Source organism: Saccopteryx bilineata, chromosome 3 (assembly GCF_036850765.1).
Source record: "Saccopteryx bilineata isolate mSacBil1 chromosome 3, mSacBil1_pri_phased_curated, whole genome shotgun sequence".
Taxonomy (NCBI): domain Eukaryota; kingdom Metazoa; phylum Chordata; class Mammalia; order Chiroptera; family Emballonuridae; genus Saccopteryx; species Saccopteryx bilineata.
This window is the reverse complement of record NC_089492.1, coordinates 253,743,702-253,767,785: the sequence shown is the minus strand read 5'-3', so window position 1 is coordinate 253,767,785 and position 24,084 is coordinate 253,743,702. Positions and strand designations below refer to the sequence as shown.

The window sequence follows — 24,084 nt, the reverse complement described above, 5'->3', positions numbered from 1 at the left end:
ACTATAATTTATTTGAATAAAATAAAATACTAACTTAAAAATATATGCATCTTCATATTTATTGCAGCATTATTTATAATAGCCAAGATACAGACATAACTTAAATGTCCATTAATGAATGAATGGATAAAGAGAATGTACATGCATACACCCATACACTCATACACACAATGGAATGTTATTCAGTTATAAAAAGGAATAAAATTTTGATATTTGTATCAACATAGATGTACCTTGAGAGTTTTATGCTAAGTGAAATAATTCAGAAAGAGAAAGACAAATACTATATGATTTCACTTACATATGGAATCTTAAAAACATTTTCTTAAAACAACAAGCTTATAGATTGAGAGAACAGATTGGCGATGGCCAGAGGGAGAGCATGGGAGGATGAGAAAAATGGGTGATGGGATTAAAAAATATCCACCTCCAGTTAGAAAATAAATTCATCATGGGAATATAATATACAGAATGGCAACTATAGTTAATAATACTGCATTGCATACTTGAAAGTTGCTAAGAGAGTAGAACTTAAAGTTCTCATTATAGGAAAAATTTTGGTAACTATGGTGATAAATGTTAACTAAACTTATTGCAGCTTTAGCTCCCTCATCCCCTATTGCATTTTTCACCCTTCAAACATATTTACCTTGCAATCTATTATGTAGATCAACACTGGGCACCATGATGAAGATCACCAGCAGAGCCAGAATTATGCTCAGGATCAGCATCCAAATAACGTTCCATGGAAACAATTGATCTGAAATAAAGAGCCACTTAGGAATCTAATAAATTATTACCACTTAGGAATCTTGAAGTATTTGGACCTACCAAACCAGGAATCATGATTCCTCCAAAGCACCTTTCCATTCAAGACCCCATGACTCTAAGATATTAGACCTAAACCAGTTTGGGAAGGCAGTTATAACTGGGTGATTGAAAAATGAAAATGGGTCTGAGCCAGTTGTGAGTAAAGGTGAGTGAAGAAACACCTCCCCCACCACCAACCCTATTTCTTTTTTATCCACTCTATCTCATGTTCTTCCTGACTAAAGGAAAAGAGCAGAGCTAGTTTTCTCCCACCAAGCCTCAGACCCAACTCAGTCCTTCAGTCCTTTTGCTTAAGTGATCAATATACATGCAGTCCTGAATTCTCCAATATAGTCACTGGGTCTGGCATTATGCTTCAGAATACATTTAGCAACATAAGTATGTGTAAACTTTCCTCCTTTTCTACTCTATTCACAAGTTGTTTCTTTTACTGTTTGCTAGCCATTGTGTGAGGACAAAATGTTCTTATGGGTGTTGGGGTGGGAAAACCTAGAGAAACAAAGAGAGGCTCTCAGTATCCCTATTTAGAAGGATTTATTTTTATGCTTGGTACCTAATAAATTCTAAATTCTCTTTAAAATGACTTGCACATGCTGTCATTTTGTTTGGTAATCTTATATCTTTCTTCCTAGAGAAAAATTTCTATTCCACTTAGAACACATGATTATGTATAAGGAAGTAAACCAAAGTGGTTGCTTGAGAGCTAATAACAAATGCTGCTACTCACAATTTTAGGTATGTTTGGTGGGTAGAAACCAGGATGGATCTGGTGAAATGTATGAGACTAAGAACTCCATGAATTTGGAGCCAACTCTGTTGGAACCCATGGGAGTCCGAAAAGTCCAGAGTAACAGGCTTTATTGAAAGGAAGAAAGGAACCCAGCCAGGCACTTCTCTGGGGAGAAGCACCAGTACAAGCTAGGGGATACAAATTTTTTAGGGTAAGGGAGAGTCTCGAGCAAGTGGGTGTTGAATCAAAAGTCTTAGTATGTCCAGAATGCTCCTCCTTTGGGCAACTGACCAGCTTCTTGGAATTCCTCTGCCTCAGAGGCAATAGTCCAGTAAGTAAGGGTGAGGTCTGACAGATAAGTGGAACATCAACAGGGCAGTTGGAATTCCTGGTAAATTCATGTATCATATCTCAACTCTGTGGTATAATAAAAAAGAAGAGGTGGGGGAAGGAAAGGGTATGGGGTTCAGAAAGGAGGTTTTTTCTCAGACTGGCCATTTTCTGGAGCTACTTCCTGCTGTTATCCCTACTGGGGCCTCCTTTGTGAACATCCCCCCGCCCCGGGGGTAGTTGGAATAGGGATTGTAAAAGCATTTTATTGTAGATAATCCTGGAGATTTCTCTCATTCGAGCCTGCAGGAACTTGATAAAGAATGGGGCCAGCATTAAAATTAGGCACAAAATTAGGCTAATATCGAGAACAAGGGGTTTTTTCATCATTGTCCAGAGTAGGGGTGTATTTTTAGGGTTCCAGATTTTTCTGTTTCATAAGGGCAGGTTTCAGGGTTGGTGTGTAGGGTTAGGTAACTTTTTCCAATTTTCTGATTGGTGAAGGTCTGCATGTGGTTCTTTAAGAAACTAGTGAACAAACGTAAGAGGTAGGGTCCAAAAGTTAGAAAAATAAATAGGAGAGTGAGTGGACCAATGAAAGGCAATAGTCAAGACACCCAGTTTGTGAAAAACCACTGATTTTATGTTTAGGTGTTTGCTGGGCTTCAGAGAGAGAGAGAGAGAGAGAGAGAGAGAGAGTAGGAATAAGACAGGGCAGTGGCCAGTCCCCCTGCCCCTAGACCTACTTCTGTAGAGATTACTAAAGCAACAAGAAGAGGGATTACCTGTACAGTGCGTTTGGTTCTTAGATGGACAGGTAGTGTACTAGGAGTTGAAAGAGGCTCATGGGGTGGGATTACGTTGATACTTGGGGTGAGATAGATTAGGTTTCTGTCTAATTAGTAGGGAGACACATATAGGTGTTGGTCCCACACAAGTAGAAAGCCCCTGATTGAGTGAAGCTGGCTGAGAGGTGAATAGAGAATAGAAGGAAAAAGGGTGGGTTTCATTTCTCTGTTTCTGAGCTCCAGATGGTCAGGGTGGAGGTAAGAGTCATTTTTAGCAGCAGTGGAATTTCAGGATCATGGTGTGTGGATCTGTCCATGTGAAAGTCAGTCCTTGGGTGATGTAATGTTGGAAGCGCTTCTTGGACAGTCTTTGAACCGTTTGCTGAGTAATCTGTAAATCCTGAAAGTACTTAGGGAAAAAGGTGGTTACATTTCTACACTTTGTAGCTAGAGTTTAAGTCCTAGTGACCATTGCTTCTAGCTGGAATTAGCAGCAGGTCCCAGCCTACAATAGGCATGGGGCATTGAGACAAGAGGAATAAAGGAGATATTATACAGTAAATAAAGTAACAAAATCAGACTGTCAATACCCACAGTAGAGATCTTCGAGGGATAAAAAAATTAAAATATTCAGGCAAGGCATAGTAGATGGCCCTTGTGTTTACAAGAAATGAGATCAGCTTATCTGCTACTTGGAAGAAATACCTTAGGCTAGTGAACAATGTCCTTGGGTCTTCAGTGGCAATTCCCAGCATGCTGGGCAAGGTCAGGTCACAGGTAGCTGGAGCAGGGCTAGAAGAGACTGAACCCTCCCTCCATGGAGCAAGGGGGCAGCTTACCTTCTCGTGTCCCTCTTTCCACCGCTATGATGTGTCCCTTGATGGGGCCCGGAAGCCTGGCAGGCTTCAGTTCAATGACCTTTCTTTCCACTCTGGAGCAGGGCCCTGATGGAATCCTATGATGCCCTTTAGGGTGCTGGAGCCTTTAAGAGCATATGCCAAAAGCTGGTATTTCCTGATCTCTTTTGGGCCTTATTTGTCTTTTCTGTTACTTCCTTGGCCATTATACACCTTAAAAGCCATGCTCAGAAGATCTCACTGAGGGGCTTGACTAAGAGAGTAAAATTGGGAATTCAGCATCTAAAGAAGCCTATTAGACCAAAGAAAGAAAGGATTTGATTTGCAGTGGTAGATGGTTGGAGATTGCAGAGGGTCTGAGTTTGATCTAGGGTGAGACCTCAGGTGGTGGGGGTTAAGGCAATGTCCAGATAGACTATGGACTAAGAGTGAAGTTGAGTCTTAGCAGAGAAGATGCAATATCTCTTCACAGAGAGGAAGTTAAGAAGGGTGGAGGTGTGTCTCCTTGAGGCAGGCAGGCAGGGGCTGCAGAGGAGTAGGTCATCTACGTATTGTAAGAGAGTACTAGTTTTGATATTGCATGCTGCTAAATCCTGAGCTAGTGCCTGCCCAAACAGGTGTGGGTTGTTTTTGAACCCCTGGGGTAAGACAGTCCACATAAGTTGCTGGGCTGCATTAGTGTCCGGGTCAGTCCAGGTGAATGCAAACAGAAAATAAGAGTCAGGGTGTAGAGGAATGGTAAAGAAGGCATTCTTGAGGTCTAGGATCATGAAGTGAGTGGTGTTTGAGGGAATGTGTGACAGTAACTTGTAGAGATTAGGGATTACTGGATGGAGGGGAATTACTGCCTCATTGATTAGGTGTAAGGTATATATGAGGCAATAAGCCCCTGAAGGTTTTTGAACAGGAAGGATGGGAGTATTCCAGGGAGAGTCCATGGGGATGAGTAAGCCTGGTTTAAGAGGTGGGTAATTATTGGTTTAAGGCCTTAGAAACAGACACAGTTACACATTAAACAAAGATTTTACATACAAGTTATGAATTAAGGAATTTAAATGAGTGCACTTTACTTGTTTCAATTAAAATTATACTAGAGATATTTTCTGACAAACAAAGAGACAAAACAGATTACTCATTCACACAGCTCAATAGACAACTCTGCTTTTTTAAGCTTTTTGAGATGGCAGGGAGTTGTCAGCATAGAGGGGAGAAAGAGAGAAAGCAGACAGATGGACAGTGTGAGCAGCTGAATGGAAAGAAGGAGGGTCAGAATCTGCAGGAGGAGGAGGAGATTAAAGTGCTGGTGGTGGCACCACATGGTCAGAGAAGTCAAAGATTTAGAGCTCTGAGGAGAGGGGAGAGAACGAGGGGTAGCGGAAGGCACAGTCAGTCTCTGAGGAAGGGGAAGGATGGGTTGAAGAAGAAAAATAGACAGAGCCACCCATCTATAAGGAGGAAGGAGGGGTTTAAGAACACAGTGGAGAAGGGAGGTGCCCCTGGCCAGCAGGGGAGGAGAAAGAGATACTGGTATTTGCAGGTGAATGAGAAAGAGGATTCAGCGAAGAGAGGGGAGGGGACTATCTGGAGGGAAGAGACTTGCAGAGAGACCAGAGAGGGGTCCCAAGAAAGGGGTGACCCCGAGGGTCAGGCAGGAGGGAGAGAGAGCTGGGAGTCTGTGGAGAAGGAAAGATTAGGAGTGGAGGTTTTAGGTGAGGTTTCTTTGGCCAAAAATGGCCTGCGTGTAGAACAGGCAGCACAGAAATTAAGGACAGGAGAGAAGGGAGAAGAAAGCCTGCACATAAGGAATTTCTGATGCCCTCCCTGTCTGGTGGCAGAAATTGTTAAGATCTCTTAGGATATTGTAATGGTAGTAGAAAGCACCCTGGCTAGGCACCTAGACTTTCAAGGAAGTCCATAGAAGCAGGCCGCTCAGAGTAGAAACCTCCCAAACTGCGAACCTCAGAGAGTAGAGTGAGTCCCAAAGGAGTAGAGGAGTCCTGAAGGAGTAGTCCCGAAGGTGTAGAGGAATAGTCTCTGAGGCATGAGATTGGGAGAAGCCCAGGTTCCGAGGTGAGTCTGGCTGGATGGTTTGGACTGAGAGGAGCCCACAGTAGAGGAGACTGGTGAGAGAAGGGGGTGTCCCTGCCTTCAGTCACAGTTCCAAGAGGAGAAAATCTCTGTAGAGAGTCTCAGACAAGAGGTTGTAACCCCAAGGTTGAGATTTCAGAACATAGGAGAGGGGCCTGGCTAGGTGTGCCTAGACTTTTCTAGAATCCATAAAGGAGTAGAGGCAGACCACTTGTAGATATGGGGTCTGAAGTCAAAACCATCTAACCACGAAGAGATGTTTTTAGAGAGAAGTTTGGAGGCCAACCGAGGAAGGGGAGGGAGAAACTCCTTACTTTTCTTTGGTTCAGCAGAGGTTCGGGAAAGGGACAAATCACCAGCTACTCAGCCTACAATTATACGTCCAAACAGAATCAGGGAGTAAGCCCAGGACAAGCTGCTGCTGCTGCCTATTGCTTCCCTGGTTGTAAGTTTGGACAGTAAAGACCGATCATCCAGGCAGTTAGTACCCTGTCTGGGTTTTGGCACCAAATGTTGGAATCCATGGGAGTCCAAAAATACCAGAATAACAGGTTTTATTGAAAGGAAGAAAGGAACCCTGCGGGCACTTCTCCAGGTAGAAGGGCACCAGTAAAAACTAGGGGGATGAATTTTATAGGGCAAGGGAGAGTCTCAAGCAAATGAATGTTGTATCAAAAGTCTTGGTATGTCCAGAATGCTCCTCCTTGGGGCAGCTGACTAGCTTCTTAGAATTCCTCTGCCTCAGGAGTGATACTCCAGTAAGTAAAGGTGAGGTCTGACAGATAAGTGGAACATCAAAAGGGCAGTTGGAATTCCTGGTAAATTCATGCATCTATCAAACCCTATGTCCAGATGAGCTACAACTCAGTGAGCTGAAAAAGAGCTGTCAGCTCACAAGTTAGACAGGGACAGAATCCTAAGTGAGATTGAATTTTGATATGATCGTTTCATTATCATAAGTTTTGAACATTATCCATGTTTTATTTAGTGAATAAAAACTAAGATCTCCCTCAAATGTCTCTATTTACCAGAACTTTGACTTGATCCCAAAGGTTTGTGTTAATTACATTTCTTTTAATATATGTTTTTTAAAAGTGTGTATCTACTTGTTATGTCTACATGTTAACTCAGATAATGTGCCTCTTGTTACTTATTAAAGTTGTAAATAAGTTAACAAAAATTTTAGCCATTTTTCTTTCTTTGTTTTCTACATATATATCCTGCTATGAACTTTGGGGGAAAGTGTAGGTAGTTTAGCCTGACCATATGGTGGTGCAGTGGATAGAGCATTGACCTGGGATGATGAGTTTATCCCAGGCTTGAAACCTGGAGGGCACCTGAAAATGATCCCATGGTCACTGGCTTGAACCCAAAGGTCACTGGCTTGAAGCTCAAGGTCCCTGGCTTGAACCCAAGCTCACTGGCTTGAGCAAGGAGTCACTGGCTCAGCTGGAGACCACCTCCTCCCTCCCAGGTCAATGCACATATGAAAAGCAATCAGTGAACAACTAAAGTGCTGCAACTACAAGTCGGTTCTTTTCATCTCTTCCTGTCAGTCTCTCTCTTGAAAATAAATAAATGAATAAATAAAAATAAATGGTAGGTTGTTTAGTCTTTTATTTATCCCTTGTAATTACTTGTCTTGTAAAAGTGTCTTCCTGTTTCTAACACAACCATAATATGAAGAGCTTTGGCTATTTTCTGGAAGATCAGATAAGCAAATAAACACAAAAATAATTTTAAAATAGCAAATTGTTAGGCCTATTAGGGAACTTATTCTTGCTATAATATTCTTCAATAATATTGTTCCTTTCAGCATCTAACTCTAACATTAACTTTATGGACATACAAAAATACTAATACATATATATTTACTTGGCAATTTATAAGGCATTCATTTTGTTTTATTTCAATCTTTCAATCATCAAATACTTATTGCTTACTTACTGTGGACCTTGCACTACTTGAAGCAGTATGTCATGCCAACAAAGATGTCTACCTTCATGTTTTAGTAAGAGAGATGGATAAGAGACAATAAATACAGGATGGGGCAAAAGTAGGTTTACAGTTGTGAGTACTCAATACATAAAGCTTATTTTTGTATTATTACTTATTAATTATTGTATTATTTTCCATACAAATGACTGTAAACCTACTTTTTCTCCATCCAGTATTATAAATAAGTTACATAGACAGATAAAGGCAATATGCTAAGCAGAAAATTAAAGTTGGGTAAAGAGTTAGGGAATCCCAGGTATTGTGAGCAGGTTGCTTTTTTTAAATTGGCTCATCAATGTAGTCTTTATAAAATAAGTTAAGAGGTGAGTATAGACTTGAAAGAGACAATGGAATTTAGTAGAATTAGAGCATTCTTGGAAGAGGGAGCAACTAGAGCAAAGACTCCTACAGTGGGAGTAAGTTTGGCTTGGTTGTGGAACAGCAAAGAGGTCTGTATGACTGGACTAGACTAAAGTGGATAAAGGAGAATATTAGGGGATGAGGTCAGATAGGTAATGGGAGCACAGATAATGCAGGACATTGTGGGGCATTTTACTCTGAATAAAATGAAACCATTGCATGGTTTTGAACAAAAGGTGATGTTGTATGTCTCATGTAAATGGGTTCTCCTAGTTATGTGTTGAGGATATATCATAGCGGAGAAGAGTAGAAATAGGGAGAACTTTTCAGATGCTATTGCCAATATCCAGACCATGAGTAATGGTGTCTCAGACTTGGATGACAGCAATTAAGTGGTGAGGAATGGTGAGGCTCTGGATTTATTTTAAAGGTAGAGCTAGGATTATCTTTAGACAGATGTGATATAGAGTATGAGAGAAAGATAAAAGTCAAGGATGGCTGCAAGGATTTTGTTCTCTGAAACTGATAATATGAAGTGTGATTGGGAAGGCAGTAAATTTCACAGGAAGTGATAAAGTGCTTAGTGTTTGATGTGTGTGATTTGGGATTTATTAGACTTCCACATTGAGATGTCAAGTTTAGAGATGATTCTAGAGTTTGGGAGATAAGTGTGGGTCAGAGCTCTCATTTGGGGAAGTGTTGTCATATTGATAGTATTTAAATCCATATGATGGAATTAAGACACAAGAGAAAATACTCAAAGACTAACTAAGCCTTGGGGAACTCCTTTATCAAAAAGGCAGAGATAAAAGATAAAGTACAGAAAAGAATAAGAAAGGAAATGAGCAAGATGATGAATAAAGCCAAGAGAATGTAATATCCTAGAAACTAAGTGAAGAAAATATATTAATTTTTCTCTTTAGTTTATAAATTTTATGACAATGGTCATCATTTGAAGAATAAACACACAGATCTCACCCGCTAAGACAATGCTTGTCCTTTCCTCTTGACCAGTTAGAGGGTTTCGAAGGTGGCACGTGATATTCCCATGGGAGCTTTGTTTAAGGTGAAGGGTCATCTTCATGTTGAACAATTTGTTCGTACCCTGTGAATGGGATGTTGCTACAGGTGGAATGATCTCTCCTCTGCTGTCTCTGCATTCCATCTGAGGCTGTGGGAACCAACCTTCTGAGTTACACTCCACCACAAAACCTTTGTTATTAGGAGGATGCACAAGAATCTGTGTTTTTAAACTTGTAGCTAGTTGGAAAGAAAGGGGAAAAGTAGTGTTTGTAGGTGAAAAAAAGGGGGAAACAGAAGAAAGAAAGAAAAGTTCCCTTCCCCCACTCTAATCACTATCCATTAGAGACACTGGTAACCAAGCACTATGGGACCCTGATTTTCACTACAAACTACAAACTAAACCAGACTGAGAGGCTATACAAATTAACAAGTCAGGGGAGAAAGTGTTTATTTGTTCCATTTATTAATTCAAGAGATTATATGTATCCCTATGGTCATTGCAGCATTATTACAATAACCAAGATCTGGAAACACCACAATGACCCATCAGTGAATGAGTGAATAAAAAAGCTGTGGTGTATTTGCACAATGGAATACAACTCAGTTATAAATAAGAAGGAAACTATACTTTTTGTGACAGCATGGATGGACCTAAAAATTATTATGCTAAGTGAAATAAGCCAGAGAAAGACAAATACCATATGATCTTACTCGTATGTGGAATGTTAGGTTTAAGTTGGCTCCTTCAGATCCAGAGCCCCTTTAAAGCTCAAATTTCCTTCACCCAACTTCCCACTAGGGCTCAAAATAGAACATTTTCATCCCCCACTGCGAGGTTGCAGTTAATTTGCTTGCTATTCTCTCTATTAATGGCTTCCTGGCATTCACTGAAATACAGCAAAAAGTTTACCTTTGCAGAAATGTCAGGGAAAGCTTACATTGGGGAGGGACCTGACCACTAGGGGAGTTTAAATTACAATAGTTGTTTGAGAAAGCCTAGCCACAGGCCCAAAGACACCAGGTCCTGGTTGTTCCTAGGAAATTCCTGACCTCTTAGCTGTCTTCAAATTTTACCAAGGACACCAGAAAGGACCACACTGATTAAGCCTGTGCTACATTAAAAAGAACTTGTGTTTCTGCAGCAGAATTCACCTCCTCCTGCTTATTGTCAGGTCAGTGACCAAGGCCATAAACCCTGATGTGCTAATCTGAGGCAACCCCAGGCCAGAAAATGGCTGCAGTAACCTCTGTATCTAATGTTTCCTCCTGCAGCTTAGGGCTGACACCCTTTGCTGGTCTCAGCCCATTTGTAATCAGGTGCTTTTAAAATAAACTTTCTTTCTGGAACACAAGAACCTCATGTTTCCAGTTTGCCCCCCTACAGTTTCTGCCTTCCAGAATCTAATGAACAAAATAAAATAACAAACAAAACAGAAACTGAGGCATAAATACATGGAACACACTGACAGCTGTCAGAGGGGAGGAGATTTAGGGGGCTGAATAAAAAGTGGTGAAGGAATTAAGCACACACACCTGTGTGTGTGTGTGTGTGTGTGTGTGTGTGTGTGTGTGTGGTGTGTCCTAGACACAGACAACAGTGTGGTGATAGCCAGAAGGAGAGGTTGTGGGGGCCAGGTGGAAGTGAGCAAAGGGGGGATAAATGGGGACAAAAACAGACTTTCATTTGGGTGATGAGTGCATGATACTGTATGCAGATGATGTTTGAGTTGTACACTTGATACCTGTATGAACCAATGTCATCCCAATAAATTGAATTAAAAAATAAATTAAGAAAAGTATATTGGTTATTTCCTAAATCTAGGAGATTGGGCTATGTCTACAAATATAATAATGAACAAGGACTATCAAGACCTCAGTCTTCTTGAATTTATAACCTAATGTTTTTCTTATATCTTCATCATTTCTCATGTCTGAACTGCCCTAAGTTCTAAGTAACAAATAATAAAAATGTGTTTACAACTTCAATTAAATTCTCTATGTATGTTTTTGTATATAATAGCTACATGAAACAGAAAATACACTTCCATTATAAAAATAAAGCAGTACATATCAGTTTAGAGCAGCGGTTCTCAACCTGTGGGTCGTGACAGAAATAATTTTAAAAATAATAATAAATCCTGAAAGGATTCTGTTGGTAGTTTACAGATATAGCCACATAAAGATCTAGTGTATGTGGACATGGGAAAATAGTTCTTGCTGATAAAGGTAATGTGTGCAGACACAATTTGCATTCTTTTTCTGTTTTGTTTTGTATTTTTCTTAAGTGAGAAGTGGGGAGGCAGAGAGACAGACTTCTGCATGTGCCTGACCGGTATCCATTCGGCAAGCCCACTAGGGAGTGATGCTCTGCCCATTTGCGGCTCTTGCTCAGTTGCAACTAGGGCCATTATTTTAGCACCTGAGGCAAGGCCCATGGTGTCATCCTCAGCACCCAAGGCCAACTAGCTCCAATGGAGTCATGGCTGTGGGAGGGGAAAAGAGACATAGAGAGAAGGGAGAGAGGGAAGAGTGGAGAAGCAAATGGTTGTTTCTCCTGTGTGCCCTGACCAGAAATCAAACCTAGGACATCCATATGCTGGGCCAGCGCTCCACCACTGAGCCAACCGGCCAGGGCACAATTTGCATTCTTAATCCTGCACTCTTCCCTGTTCAAAGACTAGGAATGCATGAATTTGAACTTGCTAACCTAACCATGTATTATGAAAGTAGTCAGAAACACTGGGAATTTTCCTAATATACAGACTCAGATGAGTTGAGAATCATGAAAACATAAAAACCTCAAAGGCATCCATCCTTACCTGTGACCTTCACTTCTGTAATGGCTTCTTCATAGAAATCACCATCTTTGAAGAAGCAGTGGTACTTCCCATCATCATCAGCACTGACACTGAAGATCTTTAGGGTCACTTTACCCTCTCCAATAGCTTCTTTCAGGAACTCTGTCCGCTCCACATACCTGTAGATAGTTTTTCCGTACAGGTCTGTACCATTATTGTATAGGTGAACAGGTTGTGTGTAGCGATCTTTGAACCAGCGTATCTCCATGTGCTCTGCAGTTTGTGGTGGGGACAGTTGACAGCTGAGCTCAACTACTCCACCCAGTGAAGTCAAGTTTGGTCCCTGTAAGCTAGTCACTGTAAACCATCCTGGAAAAAGAGATGGTAAGCAAATAGTGAGAGGATAAGCCAGTTTACTCCTTGTATTTGAATCGCAAAATATATATCTATATAATTACATATATGATATATGTAATATTATATATAATTACACAAACAGTATTTATAATAAATATATATAATTACACACATGCCATTTCACATGTTTCAGTGAGGTGTTGGAGGCCATTCTGCCATAGTTATATATATATATATTGTACTAATATGCATAAATATACTTTATATATTTCCATTTTTAATCATTTTACATTTCTTTTCTTTTTTTGCAATTATAACTTTAATATAGGAAATATATATTTTAAGACCACAAAAGAATTTATTATCAATTCCATTCATCAGAAGGCTCACCAGTTATATTCTTAAAACAAGTACATATAAAAACTATGTTTTCCCTTCTAAGTCCCCCCCAAACAACTCTCCCGCTATTTATGATTTCACATTTATTTTCTAACTTGACTTATAAGGATAATGTGTGTTTCTACTTTTCTAGGCATCAATGGGTTCTAAACATCCTCTACAAATATCACCTATAGGACTGCCTATTTTACTATCTTGTCAGAGATCCCCAATATTTCTCTTTTCTTTGATTCTCTTTAAATAAACTCAAGATAAAAATTAGAGGAAAATAAAAAAATGAGACCAGTTAGAGCAGTGTTTCCCAACCTTTTTGGTGCCATGCCCCACCTTAACCTTTCTAAAATTTTTATGTCCCCCCCTATGTAACATACATAATTTTTAACATTAAAAAATTGATTTTTTCACTTAATAAACATAAATGATAGGTTCTAGGAAGAAATCACTATGAAATTGTTAACAAAACACAGTAAGTAAAATTTCAAAACATATAATGAAAAACAGAAATTTAAATTCCCAATAATTTTAATACATATTTTTCTATATTAATTTATTATTTTAATTTAATGTGATCCTTGCACTTGATGCTTGCTGCACAGAGATTTTATATTAGGTTCCAATTTGGTTAGCTTTAGTCTCAAGTCTCCACGTTGTGTTATATCCAGCCGATTTCTTTTTTTTTTTACCAGTAAATCATTTACAGCACTAAATCCACATTCAGCTAAAAATGAAGATGGAAACGGTGGCAATAGTTTTCTTGCACATTTGGTTGAATTTGGGTATTTGATTTCTGTTTCCTCACAAAGCCATGCCATTGCTCCTTTGATATTAAATAAAGCTTTAACTGACTCATCATTTTGCAATTCTGCGAGTTCTTCTTGATACTGCATATTTGATATATCAGCCAAATCCACTAACATTGGCTGCATCATCCATGTTGGGAAATCAATTTGTTTTAAATCAGAAAATCTTTCTTTTAAATCAGCCAATAGAATATTCAAATGATTGACAATAACAAGTAAAGCAGTATCAGTTACTTCACATTTTTGGAGCCAATGAAACTGTTTAAAGTTTTTGTTGTTAATATGTTTCTGACATAACTCAATATTGGTAATGAAACCAAATATCTTTGCTTTTGCATCGACAAGAGTTTTATTTGTTCCTTGAAGTTGCTTATTTAATATATTTAGTTTTTCAAAGATATCGGCTAAATAACTCACAAATGCTTTACCATCTATTGTTAACAGATACTTCATTTCAGGTTTGTCACTTAAAAAATCACTAAGATTATCAAACATTTCCATAAATCTTTTCAAACAGTTTCCTTTAGATAGCCATCTGACTTCAGTATGAAGTAAAAGTCTCACATGGTCTTCATTTTGTTCTTCACAAAATAGCTTGAAAAGACGCTCACATTTGGCACTAGCTTTAATAGCATCAACACACTTTATTACTGTATGTAATACTTCATTCAGAACAGGCGAGATGTTTTTAGCTACCAAGTTTTCCCTATGATAGCACAATGCACAAGAATCATTTCTGGATTCGCATCTTTCATCAATTTTAAGCAGCCATTTTTCTTGCCCATCATATTGGGAGCACCATCTGCAGCACAAGATGTTATATTTTTCATTGGTATATCATTGACATCTAAGTAGTTTTTTAGCTTATTATATATATATCTTTGGAGGTAGTGGTGCTTTCTAATCTTTTACAGAACAACATTTCTTCAGCAAAATGTCCTTTATCAATATATCTTACGTAAGTTATCAATACTGCCTCACTGTCTCTCAAAGTTGATTCATCCATTTGCAAGGAGAATTTTCTTGTTTTCAGCTTTTCAATAAGTTGTTTTTCAATATCCTCACTCATTTTGTCTATTCTTCTGCTAACAGTATTGTCACTGAGTGGCATAGCTTTTACATCTTTGTCATCTTTTTCAAGAACCGTTTTAAGAAATGCTGATATTGACGGTTTTATTAAATTCTCTCCTATAGTGTGATTTTCTCCAGTTTTAGTGATGAATAAAGAAATTTGATAACTAGCCTCAAGAACACGATTATTAGTTGAAGTATGAGCAGTAAATAGAGACTTTAATATTGTTCTTTTTTCAAAATTTTTCTTTAAAGTTTTAAAGTAACTCAAATCTGAATTAATATGAGCACTATGTTTTGCCTTCAAATGCGCCTCAAGATGACCTCGTTTCATTGATTCGTTGGTCAAGCATTGCTGGCATAAAAGACAAAAAGGAATCCGCTCATCGTGAACAGTGGGTATGAACCCAAATTTTAAATATTCCTCCAAATATTGACGAGTTTTTTTCTTGCTTGCACCACTCATTTTACTATGGGCTATAATAAAAATAAGATCAATTAAAAACTAATATTAAAATATGTGTTAAAATATATTCAGTGTGACATAGAGTAAACATATACTAAAAATTCATATTTATTTAAATGTATATAACACATTTACTACACTACCACCGCAAATCAAAAGGTATCTATATTTTTTCCACTTGACAAAATTTTCTGGAAAGTTATGCTTCTAAAATTAAAATTGTCGTGCATGCACTATTATAGCCCCAATAATATTTATAAAATATTAGTGCTTTTTAGCCCCGATGCAAGAAGTACTTAATAAAGAGTTTAATATTGATAAAAATAAAATCAAATACTTACCAATTATATCTATGCAATATATATATATGTATATTTATTAAATCAACGAGCTTTTACAACAGTTTTGACTGACACTTATTTCAAATTAACACCAACTGAATGATGTGAAACACTACAGAAGTTGCGATGGGCCAATTAGGTGAGAATAACTGCGTTGTTTAGCGAGTTTTTAAAATGTCCGGGGTTCCCGCGGCAGACAGCACGCTCCGCGGTGAACCCAGGACGAAGTTTACTTGACGACGCCAATCACCCAGTTGATATTTTGGTCTCGTCAAACGAAATTATACTTAATAATTATTTACCGCAATTATTTAAGAATTGCATTTTTTGTTAAATTTGGCACCGATATCTAGCATTGCATTTAAATGGCCCGGGGCGAAAGAGTTAAAGTCGTGTCGAGTCCATTTTCAAATTACCCCCCTTAACTATCAAATTGCCCCCCTGTGGGGCGTGGGCCCCACATTGGGAAACACCAAGTTAGAGAGTGTTCCACTAGTCTTAACAAAGAACTCTGTAATCTAAGTGCTTAATCAAATAATGTAAGCTCACTGATCTGCTCAGGCAAATAAAACCTTCTCCAAAACTATTTGTGATCATTACTCTTGTTCTTCCTCTCAGCCTCAGGCCAATTACCAACCATTCTTGCTTAGACTGCAGAAATCCACACTGACCCTGACACTTGGAAAGATTTCTCATCTCTTTAGAATTCAAAAATAGTTCTATGGGTGTTTTTTGTTTTTTAATTAAAATTTATTTCCTCTGTATCTCTCAAAAGATAATACCTCACTTTATGTAAGGGGAACTTCTGCACAGTTCAGACTATGTTTTCTCACACTGTTGGTAGAATGTTTTTGTGTGACAGAGACAGAGAGAGACAGAGAGTGGGACAGACAGTAGGGGAGAGAGATGAGAAGCATCCATTCTTCATTCTGGCACCTTAGTTGTTCAATGATTGCTTTCTCATATGTGCCTTGACCAGGCGGCCATAGCAGAGTGAGTGACCCTTTGCTCAAGCCAGCAACCTTGGGCTCAAGCCAGTGACTCTGGGCTTCAAGTCAGTGACCTCTGGGTTCAAGCCAGCAACCATGGGGTCATGTTTATGATCTCACACTCAAGCCAGTGACCCCATACTCAAGCTGGTGATTCCCGCTCAAGCCAGCAACTTCAGAGTTTCAAATCTGAATCCTCCATATCCCAGTCCAATGTTCTATCCACTGCACCACTGCCTGGTCAGGCTAAATACAGAAATATTTAAATAATAAAATAAACGTGACCCAAATTTACATGCCAGAGAAATATACTTCACATCCAGACACAAATCATCTAATAATAGAGTAAGAGAAGAAATTAAATATAAGAGCAGGTACTGTTAAAAATGTAATAGCAATTATTGATAAAATATATTAAAGCACTTACAATATTCATGACAACTATTAAATAAATAAAAAACAATATACAATTTTCATGAATGGGAAGAATTAATCTCGTAAAAGTTTCAAATCTCCCTCCCCCAATAAAATATAAGTTCAGTGTACTTCCAATATCTCAACAGGTTGTTTTTTTTTTCATAAAAATCGACAAGATGCACATCAGTGTGGATGAAGAAAGGCTGAAGGAGTGCTAAAACACAACCGAGAAAGAGGAAGAGAAAGGGAATACATACGAATGAGAAAGATGGAATTAAAATAGAAAAGGAGAGAAAATATAATAGAGGTTGAAACATTAAAAACCATTGATATAAACTGAACCTTTTTTATTAGGATTTACCTAATATAAGGTATTACCTCACAATTTTTCTAAAAATAAAGTTGAGCAATTTGAAGATCAGTACAATGTAGGAATTGATAAATATTATTTTAAACAAGTTACTAAGTGTGATTTAAAAGTATTTTATTCAGAGTTTTAAGTTTATAGTCATAAACTTAAGCATTCTTTTTTCAGATTATGGTATTAAGATTAATGGTCATTGTTATATCATTTAAAATCCTTATTTTTTTATCCTTTTGCATTCCTCACAAGGCATGGAAATTAGCTCTGTAAAATTTTGAAAATGAACGATAATATATCTAAATTCTAAGGTTGTTTTTGGATAGTTCTTTAAGAGTTTTTTCCACTTTACTAACTTAATGGCCACTGATATAGGAACAGTTTTCTATATTTGAGCAAAATTTTGTAAATATTTTTGTTGTTTTTACATAAAATGGTCTAATTTACTAACATTACCCAGTTTTATAAAACACCTTTGTATTGATCATTCATAATTAGTTTCCTGAGATTATAGCAATTTTAATATTTCTTTATTGCAGATAAATTGTTTTGTTTAAATTGTTTCTGAAAATGGCTTAATTTTGCACTTGAATGGTAGTTTATCAAACTTTTTTCTTTAAGAAATATGAAAATACAGTTTTTTTAAACTGTTGTTAAAAAAAATTGCTCCCCATCTAATTGTTGCTCCCTCCTAGATAAACATTCTTTCTATTAGATTGCTTTTAAGATTTACTGCATTTTAACTATGAAGCTGAATCTATCTATAAATTTAGGTTTCATTTTCTGGCATAAACTTCAAAGTGCTTTTTGAATTGGATAACCTTCATTTTTCTAAAACTATGAAAAATTCTCACCAATTACAGGTTTAATTTAATTACTTCCTGATTCTCTTTTTATATGAATTCTGAATTCAACACATAGCTTCAATAATCTCTTGGATATTATCAGCAAGATGTCTTAGACCACCAGCATTAGAGTATAACACTTTAATAAATTTTCAGGCTTACAACAATTTTACAGAAAACAATGACAAATTTTCTGTAAAGAATAATTGAAACTACTAGGGCATTTTCAATTACAAGCAACAGTATGGCAAATATAACTCAAAGTAGCAATTTGAAGTCACCAAAATAAAAGTAACTTGAAATATTTTGAATATATATGTTTATAACTTTTACAGAAAATTAATTTTTTTTTTGTATTTTTCTGAAGCTGGAAACGGGGAGGCAGTCAGACAGACTCCCGCATGCGCCGGACCAGGATCCACCCGGCACGCCCATCAGGGGGCAATGCTCTGCCCATCCGGGGCATCGCTCTGTCGCAACAAGAGCCACTCTAGCACCTGGGGCAGAGGCCAAGGAGCCATCCCCAGCGCCCGGGCCATCTTTTGCTCCAATGGAGCTTTGGCTGCGGGAGGGGAAGAGAGAGACAGAGAGAAAGGAGAGGGGGAGGGGTGGAGAAGCAGATAGGCACTTCTCCTGTGTGCCCTGGCTGGGAATTGAACCTGGGACTCCTGCACGCCAGGCTGACGCTCTACCACTGAGCCAACTGGCCAGGGCCGAAAATTAATTTTAAAAAAGAGTTCTGAGCCTGACCAGGTGGTGGCACAGTGGATAGAGCGTTGGATTGGGATGCGGAATACCCAGGTTCAAGACCCTGAGGTTGCCAGCTTGAGTGCGGGCTCATCTGGTTTGAGAAAAGCCCACCAGCTTGGACCCAAGGTCGCTGGCTCCAGCAAGGGGTTACTCGGTCTGCTGAAGGCCCGCGGTCAAGGCACATATGAGAAAGCAATCAATGAACAACTAAGGTGTTGCAACGCGCAATGAAAAACTAATGATTGATGCTTCTCATCTCTCTCCATTCCTGTCTGTCTGTCCCTGTCTATCCCTCTCTCTGACTCTCTCTCTGTCTCTGTAAAAAATAAATAAATTAATTAATTAAAAAAAAAGAGTTCTGAGTATGAACTAACTCTAAAAGATATTAAAATGTATTTCATAAATGCAATCTTTTTCTTTTAAAATTTGAAATTTACCCATGAGAAGAGAGTTTAATGAGATAGAGTTTAGAAATTCAAATACATAGGGAAATCTAGTTTATGACAAAGATGCAAAAAGATGGATTATTTTATGAATGGACAGGGAAACGGGGTAATCTTAAAATAATTTGAGTATTCTGTATCAATCCTTATAAAAGAAATAATTTTCATAAATAACTTGAGAATATAGAATAAATTTTTTAAAATGATTGTTATTATCTTGGAAAGTTGCCTGGAAAACTTTCTAAGCAAACACAGTACCTGGAAACCACAAGAAGAATAAACAGTTGTATTATGCAACATAAAAATATAAATAAATTGAATAAACTTGTTATGAATATATGCAAAAGGTATAACAAATCAACATAATTCATTAAATTTGAAATTTTAACTTATTAAAATTTAAAATGTCTACTCTACAAAAGCTTTTGTTAAGAGAAAGAAAAATCAAGCCACAGACTAATAAAAGTATATTTGCAAAAAATAGATTTGATACAGATTTGTATCCAAAACTATAGAGATCACAAAACTCAACAAGAAAATAAAGAACCCAATTATGAGTGGACAAAAATTCTGAGCAGACTTTTCACTAAAGAAGCTATATGGATGAGAAACAAATATATTAAAAGAAACTCAACATTACATGTCACTAGGGAATTTCAAATTAAAACAACAATGTGCAAATTAAAACAATTGCAGAATAAAACAACTACCTCAACCTATTAAGTGGCTAAAATCCAAAACACTGACAATAACCAATGCTGATTAAGATGTAGATCTAAAGGAGCTCTCATTCATTGCTTGTAGAATGCACACTGGTGCAACCACTTTGGAAGATTATTAAGTAGCTTCTTAAAAAGCTAAATATATGCTTACTATATAATTTAACAATAAAGTATCTAGGTATAACCCAAATAAGTTGAAAATTACATCCATAAAAATTTGCACACAAATGTTACAGCATCTTTAGTCATAATTGGCAGAAATTGGAAGCAACCGAGATGCCCTTCAATAAAAGTGAATAAATAGTGGTGCATCCATACAATAGAATATTATTCAACAATAAAAAATCATGAGCTATCCAGCCATGAAAAGACATGGAAGGATGACCTTTTAAAGGACACATTAGAGCAGATGTACTTAATAGATATTTTTAGAACATTACAAAAATTTCCAGAATAGATCACATGATAGGTCACAACACAAATCTCAGTAAATTTAAGATTGAAATCATGGCTCCTCTAATAACAATTGTATGATTAGATATTAATTACTAGAAGAAAACTAGAAAAATTACATGCCACTAAGCAATGAATGAGTTAACAGAAACATCAAGAAAGAAATCAGAAGTTATCTTAAGACAAATAAAAATGAAGACACAATGCCCTCAAATTCTAGGGGACATAGTCCAAGAAGTTCTTCATTTATTGATTTCTCATATGTGCCTTGACCGGGGGGGGGGGGGGGGGGGGGGGCTACAGCAGACTGAGTGACCCCTGGCTCCAGCCAGCAACCTTGGGCTCAAGCTGGTAAGCCTTGCTCAAACCAGATGAGTCTGAGCTCAAGCTGGTGACCTTGGGGTCTCGAACCTGGGTCCTCCACATCCCAGTCCAGTGCTCTATCTACTGCGCCACCGCCTGGTCAGGCCAAGAAGTTCTAAAAGCAAAATTCATAGCAATAAAAGCCTATGTCAACAAACAAGAAAAATTGTAAATAAATTATCTAACTTTACATTTAAAGAAATTAGAAAAAGAAAAACAAAACCCAAAGTGAGCAGAAGAAAGGAAAACATAAAGATTAGAATGGAAAAACAGCATAGAGGCTAAAAAGCAATAGAAAAGATCAATGCAACTAAGCACTTGTTCTTTGAAAAGATAACCAAACTTGATAAATGGTTAGCCAGACTTATCAAGGAAAAAGAAGAGAAAAAACCCAATTAAATAAAATCAGAAATAAAATAGAAGTGATAACTGACACTACAGAAATACAAAGAATTTTAAGAAAATACTATGAACAATTAATTATATACCAACAAATTGGATAACCTGGAAGAAATAAATACTTAAAAATATGTAATCTTTTAAGACTGAGTAAGAAAAAAAAATTGAAACAGAATGATAACTACGAATGAAACTGAAACACTAATAAAGAAAAACTGCCAACAAACAAGTCTTGGTTCAGATGGCTTAAAAGGTAAATTTTAACAAACATTCAGAAAAGCATTAATATCAATCTTTCTTGAACTATTCCAAAGATTTGAAGAAAAGGAAAATCTCCCAAACTCAGTTTACAAGGCCAGCATTACCCTGATACCAAAACCAGACAAAGACACTACATAAAAATAAAACTATGGGCCAATATTTCTGATGAACCTAGATGCAAATATCCTTAACAAAATATTGGTAAGTCAAATTCAGTAGTACATTAAAAAGTCATACACAGGCCCTGGGTGGTTGGCTCAGTGGTAGAGCATCAGCCGGCGTGTAGATGTCCTGGGTTGGATTCTAGTCAGGGCATACAGGAGAAGTGACCATCTGCTTCTTCACCCCTCCCTATTCCCCTTCTGTCTTTCTCATTCTCTGTCTCTTTCTCTCTCTTCCCCTCCTGCAGCCATGGCTTGATTGGTTCAAGAGAGTTAGCCCCAGGTGCTGAGGATGGCTCTTCTGTCTCAGGTGCTAAAAATGGTTTGATTGCTGAGCAATGTAGCAACAACCCCCAGAAGAGCAGAGCATTGCTCCATAGAAGGCTTGCCTGTTGGATCCCAGTTGGGTTGCACACAAGAAGAAGCCTGTCTCTCTGCCTCCCCTCCTCTCACTTAAAAAAAGAAATCATACACAGTAAAGTAGGATTTATTCCTGTGATGTGAGTTAGGTTCAATATCCACAAATCATCTAATGTGACACACCATATAAACAAAATGAAAGATAAAAATCATGATTACAGGGGGGTCCTCAGGTTACAACAGTCTTGACATACAACTTTTCGAGTTTGCAACACTCAATCCCATAAAAACTTAAAAATTTGCGATGTGAATATTTCAGCTTAAGCCATTAGTGTCATATTTACAAACTATATGAGCAAATTAGTTTGGTTGTGCCCAGTGGAAGAATGTGGCATATGAGTGAGGGAGTTGGAATCCCCAGTATGCTTATCTACACCATTATGGACTTTTAAAAATGCAAGTGTTCCATTTGTGTTGCTTTCTTTGGCTAGGATGCGTTTTGATTTACACTAAAATTTGGGTTAAGTCACTGTCATAGGAACAGAGCTATGTTGTAACCCAAGGTCCCCTGTATATTCATAGATGCAGAAAGAGCATTTGACAATATTCAGCATCCATTTATGATAAAAAATTTTCAGCAAAGTAGACATAGAGAGAACATACCTCAACAAAATAAAGGCCATCTATAACAAACACACAGCTAACATCATACTCAATCATGACAAGCTGAAAGATTTTTCTTTAAGATCAGGCACAAGACAAGAATGTCCATTTTCACCTCTTTTATTCAACATAATATTAGAATTCCTAGCCACAGAAATCAGACAAGAAAAAAAAGTGCATCCAAATTGGAAAGGAAGACATAAAACTGTCATTATTTCTAATGTCATAATACTATCTATGAAGAATCCTAAAGATTCCACCAAAAAGCTATCAGAACTATTCAAGGAATTCAGTAAAGTAGCAAGATACACAATTAATACTCAGAAATTGTTTGTACTTTTATACAGCAATTACAAACTATCAGGAAGAGAAATTAAGAAAACAATCTCATTTACAATGCCATCAAAAAAGAATAAAATAGCCCTGGCCAGATAGCTCAGTTGGTTAGTGTCAACCCGAAGCACAGAGATTGCCAGTTTGATCCCTCGTTAGGGAACATACAGGAACAGATCTCTGTTCCTATCTCTCTGTCTCTTTTTCTCTCTCTTCCTCCTCCTCTCTCCCTGGCTAAAATCAATAATTTTTTTAAAAATGTTCTTTTAAAGAATAAAATAGCTATGAATAAATTTAACCATGGGGTAAAAGACCTGTACACAGAAAACTATTAAGACATTGAAGAAAGAAATTTTAAAAAGCATAATAAATAGAAGTCTGTGTTCACGAATAGGAAGAATTAATATTGTTAAAACAATCATATTACCCAAAGCATATCTGCTGATTTAATATCACTGGCATTTTCTACAGAACTACAACAAATAATTTTAAAATTTATCAGAAACCACAAAATACCTTGAATGAACAAAGCAAATTTGAGAAAGAACAAAATAAGAGGTATCACACTACCTGATATCAAACTTACTACAAGGCTACAGTAATCAAAACAGCAAGGTACTGGCATTGAAACAGACATGTAGATCACTGAAACATTTGCTTCTTCTCTCTGGAACAAATCCAGCTACATGATAAAGAAGCCTTGCTGACTAGAAATAACTAATCTTTCCCAACCATAAGCTGGATTCTATGGTCCACGTCCTCATCATACACCTGAGAAACAATGGTCAAAAGAGCTTGACCCTTTCTTTTGGCCCTTGCTTTTTCAGGCATACTTGATATTGCCATGTCTCATACAGGTAGGAGAGAAAGTCATACCTGAACTTGGTGAGATCATCTGAAGGAGGAGCATGACAGCAAAGCCTCTGGTGAGAGATAGTCCTGTAGTTTCCATTACACCTGCAATAACAAATGAGGGGGGGTCTGAAAAATGATAGGAATAAGAAGTTCCAGAAAGCACATATCCCCACATCTTTTTTCTGCAATAATGAGCTCTCAAATAGTATTACCAGCAAATATGTGTCCCAGTTAAATTTGATTATCAAATAATCAGTTATTGATATAAAAACATCTAAACCTATAGATAATTTTTATGAGTTATTTGAGCCAAATTGATGACATATGCCAGGAAGCAAGATCTCAAATGCTCTAAAGAATAACAGTTTTGCATTTGTTTTATGCATTTGAAATTAAGGCAGGGATATGAGGAAGATACATGAAAGTGGGCAAAAGGAAGGCAGGGATTGGATTACAGGATAATTTACAAGAT

At 37.5% G+C, this 24,084-nt stretch overlaps 1 protein-coding gene across 1 annotated transcript in view; it reads right to left on the bottom strand.

Annotated features, from left to right (window-relative positions):
- The window catches only part of LOC136330033 (selection and upkeep of intraepithelial T-cells protein 1-like), a 60,156-nt gene extending 36,459 nt beyond the window's left edge, over positions 1–23,697 (bottom strand). Inside the window, exons 1-4 of the mRNA XM_066266553.1 lie at positions 23,634–23,697; positions 11,825–12,172; positions 8,961–9,242; positions 650–760 (exon numbers count right to left, since the gene is read on the bottom strand). Of these exons, the coding sequence (XP_066122650.1) occupies positions 650–760; positions 8,961–9,242; positions 11,825–12,172; positions 23,634–23,667 (775 nt within the window). The 5' untranslated portion in view covers positions 23,668–23,697. The remainder of the gene's footprint in view (positions 1–649; positions 761–8,960; positions 9,243–11,824; positions 12,173–23,633) is intronic.
- Positions 23,698–24,084: the final 387 nt, after the last annotated feature.